We start from the raw sequence: 3,653 nt of genomic DNA, 5'->3' as shown, positions 1-3,653 counted from the left end.
TATGACTTAAAGCTGCCTTGAGAGCTAGTCTTTGATCCCTTATTCTTAGGAAAGGACACTGAAAACTGTATCTTCTTACTGTCTTCTGTTCTTCCCTGAGCAAGGGTTAGAGATCGATGCTGTGACTGAAGAAACTTTAACACTGACCCTGTGCCATTTGTCATGACTTGTTTCGGACCGATGGGTACATCTTTCTATGGAGTTATTTTTAGCAAAGAGATTCAAGTAAATTACAGTATAGGGTGTTCCTTAACCTTATAAAAGCATCTCCGGTCCTCAAATCCTATATACCAAATTAGAGCATAGGTTTTACCACTTCTCTTGGCTTGAACAAATGAGTGCTCTTATACTATTGGCCTGGGGTACGAATATTCTCTCAGTTTACCCAAGCCGCCCTAAGGTTCTAGGCACTTTTACACAGTTGGTCGACAATGTCGGCCTTCATTACCTGTTCACCTCATTTTCTCTCCTCTTCTCCGTTCTCCTTCCCATCTTGTTTTTGGAGGAGACATTTTTTTTCTTTAATTTTTTTCCGGGTAACATATAAATGAATTTCAAGGCCCAGAACTAACCCGAATTTTTTTTTTTTGTCAAGTAACTAACCCGAATTTTATACATTGAAAACAAATAATAATAATAATTTTTAGATAAAGACCAGACCGAACAGGCAAGGTTGAACCAGTCCTAGTTAATTTTCTAGATATTTCATGTTTAAATGCCCAGACCTACTATAAGGATCCTCAACTTTTCATCCTCATCTTGTTTCGAGATCGATAAGCGAGACAACAAAGATAGGAGACATCACGTACATACCACATAGTCGTTCTCCTTTGTCATTCTCACAAAGAAATGAAAATTGCCAAGATATTGTTGGGAAACCCCTAGCAGGGAATATGATGGAAGCCTCTACACAAGTTAGTAGTTCAATTAATAATGGATGCTCGTTTGACTTAATTTGCCATCAAAGTTTCTTTGACATTTAGTTCTATAATAAAAGGATCATTACATAGTCTAATCAAAGAAAAGAAAAATTAAAAAAATTTCTGCCTATTTATATTTCCGGAAAAATATAAAAATTTCGTAAAGGAATCATTCCCTACAATATTAACATTATGAGAATCTAACAAGCGCCTGCCCATACGTTAGTGCAGACGTCACAAAGTTCAATCATTTCAAGGACCAGAACATTAAATTAAAGAACCATACTAGACAAACTAATAATTTGGATCCATTACAGATCTCCCATCTCCATCCCTTTTTTTTTTTTTTTTTTTTTTTGTCCTAAGATTGAAATTAATTAAATTTGATTTTGCAGGTACATGAACAGGTCCTGCTGGTCCATTTGATACTGAGGCTGAGCTTGAGCTTGATTGCCAAAAGGGTCACTAATATCTGCTAGTGAGAAGCCATCCATGTAATTGAACTGGTCATTGTTATCAAGGAAGTTCAAGTTCATCGAATTGTCCAATTCACTGAATTCAGGACTATTCCACTGGAATTCGCTCTGGACCTCCGGCGAGAATACATGATCCGAGCTGCTAGAACAGTCCGTTGTGTGCTGCAATCTCGGTGCTGAATAATCTCCGGACAACATATCTGTGTGCTGTGACACTGGTGCTGCAGTTAATGGCGTTTGTTGACCTTGTGATGGTGCCACATTGAACTGTATGTTTTTCAATACTGGCTTCTGCTCATGGTCCATTATTTCCGAGTAAGTTGCCACTTTATTCCGGTCCATGGTAGAAGTATTATGCTTCTCAATGCTACCCTTCTTGTTGTAAATTCGGCATAGCACCCAATCATCAAGCTGCAATATGAACATGAAATTCACAGTAAGGTAATGTGTCATAAATAAATATGCAAATGACTAATCTTGTGCAAGTTTGAAAAGTTTGCCGACCTATAATCTTAGCCCCTAGTAAGGCAAATGCAATGACATTGACATATTTTGGGTTTTTCACACAAAGGTCAAACTTATATCGAGAGTCAAAACCTACCAAAACCATTGAAGTTGATTTTTTTCTAAATTCTAAGCTTGCTAAGGATAATGTTTTCTTGTCCGTCCATTACATCCACATTGATAGTCCGAAACCATGTACCCAACTAAATGCAAGTATACCAAAAATCGCAAACAGGGATTAAGGAAAGGTTAGGATTAAGTACCCTCAAGTTGTGGTTTTTCTTGGAAGCAGACCTATCAACATTTGCAAGTCGATACTCATGCATGATCCAATTGGTCTTGACTCCTTTAGGGGCTTTCCCGGCATAGAAAACAAGAGCCTTTTTGATCCCTAGTGCCTTCGGCTTTCCAATGTGCTTGTCTGCTCCGGTCGCCTTCCAGTACCCGGATCCTGCCGCCCGGTTCGGCCTTGAACCGTTTGGATATTTTCTGTCCCTTGGGGAAAAGAAATACCATTCTTTCTCGCCATAGAGCGCCATTTCTGCACCAAAAATCAAAATTAATCAGAAAAAATAATAATAAAATAAATTTTTATATCTGTAATATAATCGAAAGCTACAGTCATCCAAGAACAAATTTTGAGATTAAATCCAGGTGACCCAAATCCCCAATTGTTGAAAACTCATCAATGGAATTAATTTTTTTTTTTAAAAAAAAAAATTAGAATTGATTTTAGAAATTGAAAATGAGTGGTTCAGAAAAAACTCATTCAAGAACAAATTTTGAGATAAAATCCAAGTGACCCAAATCCCAAATTTGAATCCGAAATCGACAATCGAAAAACCAATACATACCAGGTAACTGCCACGGATCGAACTTGTAAAGATCAATCTCTTTGATGATGGGAACCGAAATATTCTGGGAAGCACATTTCTTAATCAAGTAGTGGTTCACCAACTCCTCGTCGGTCGGGTGAAACCTGAACCCCGCCGGTAAATCCAACTCCGCCTTCATTTTCCGGTTAATCTTGAAATTTGCTTGCTCTGAAATCTTGTTCTTCTTCTTCTTCTTGTTCTTCTAGTTGTGGGTGTTTGCTCTCAAATATCTGAACGAATGAGCTAAAGAAGAGCAGAGGGGCTTTATATATACACCCGCGGACGCACAGAGAAAAGGGTTTGTTTTAGACACGTGGGTGTAGAGAGTGCCAGCGAGTCTATAATACGCGACGGAAAAATACGTAGGAAAAGTGGGAGTCACTGGCGTGAAGCGCAGCCAGGTGGGTCATGATAGGAGCTCCACGGTCTAGTAATTTAATGACACGTGTGGTTTGCTTCACCGTCGGGCCTTCAGTTCTGTCACTGCTTCCGTCACCTACTTTGGACGTTTATTAAAGTTGGCCCAACTTGATCGTTGACGGTCGCGCCCCCAGTCAGCACCTTAATCACCTGCAAAGCAACTTGCGTTGCTTTGGGTGTCTGCCCAATCAGCATGAGCCACGTTGAGCTACCACTCATCGACAGTTTTGTCGACACTGCTCGACATAGGAGCGATAGGACGTGTTACAAAAGTATCTTTGGTCATTACCCTGTATTTACTAAGAGTAAAAATTTTATGTCGAAACAATAGAAATGATTTATACGATATTTTAAAAGAATTTCAAAACTAATTTTTATGTACCATTTTGTTGACATCAGTTGATATTTCCATCGCCACCTAAAACTTTCATAAATTAGAGTATTGATAATTATGCTGA

The 3,653-nt window shown here is 38.7% G+C and overlaps 1 protein-coding gene across 1 annotated transcript; it reads right to left on the bottom strand.

Moving 5' to 3' along the window:
• Positions 1-1,031: 1,031 nt before the first annotated feature.
• LOC133724644 (NAC domain-containing protein 2-like) lies at positions 1,032-3,010 on the bottom strand. Its single transcript, XM_062151420.1, has 3 exons — positions 2,755-3,010; positions 2,164-2,441; positions 1,032-1,807 (listed from the first exon to the last, which is right to left on the bottom strand). The coding sequence occupies exons 1-3, from the start codon at positions 2,912-2,914 to the stop codon at positions 1,298-1,300; spliced, it is 948 nt and encodes a 315-aa protein (XP_062007404.1). The 5' UTR covers positions 2,915-3,010; the 3' UTR covers positions 1,032-1,297.
• Positions 3,011-3,653: the final 643 nt, after the last annotated feature.

The sequence above is a fragment of the Rosa rugosa genome, chromosome 1 (assembly GCF_958449725.1).
Source record: "Rosa rugosa chromosome 1, drRosRugo1.1, whole genome shotgun sequence".
NCBI classification, from domain to species: domain Eukaryota; kingdom Viridiplantae; phylum Streptophyta; class Magnoliopsida; order Rosales; family Rosaceae; genus Rosa; species Rosa rugosa.
Note: the sequence above shows the minus strand (reverse complement) of the source record. Positions and strands in the feature narration are given on the sequence as shown.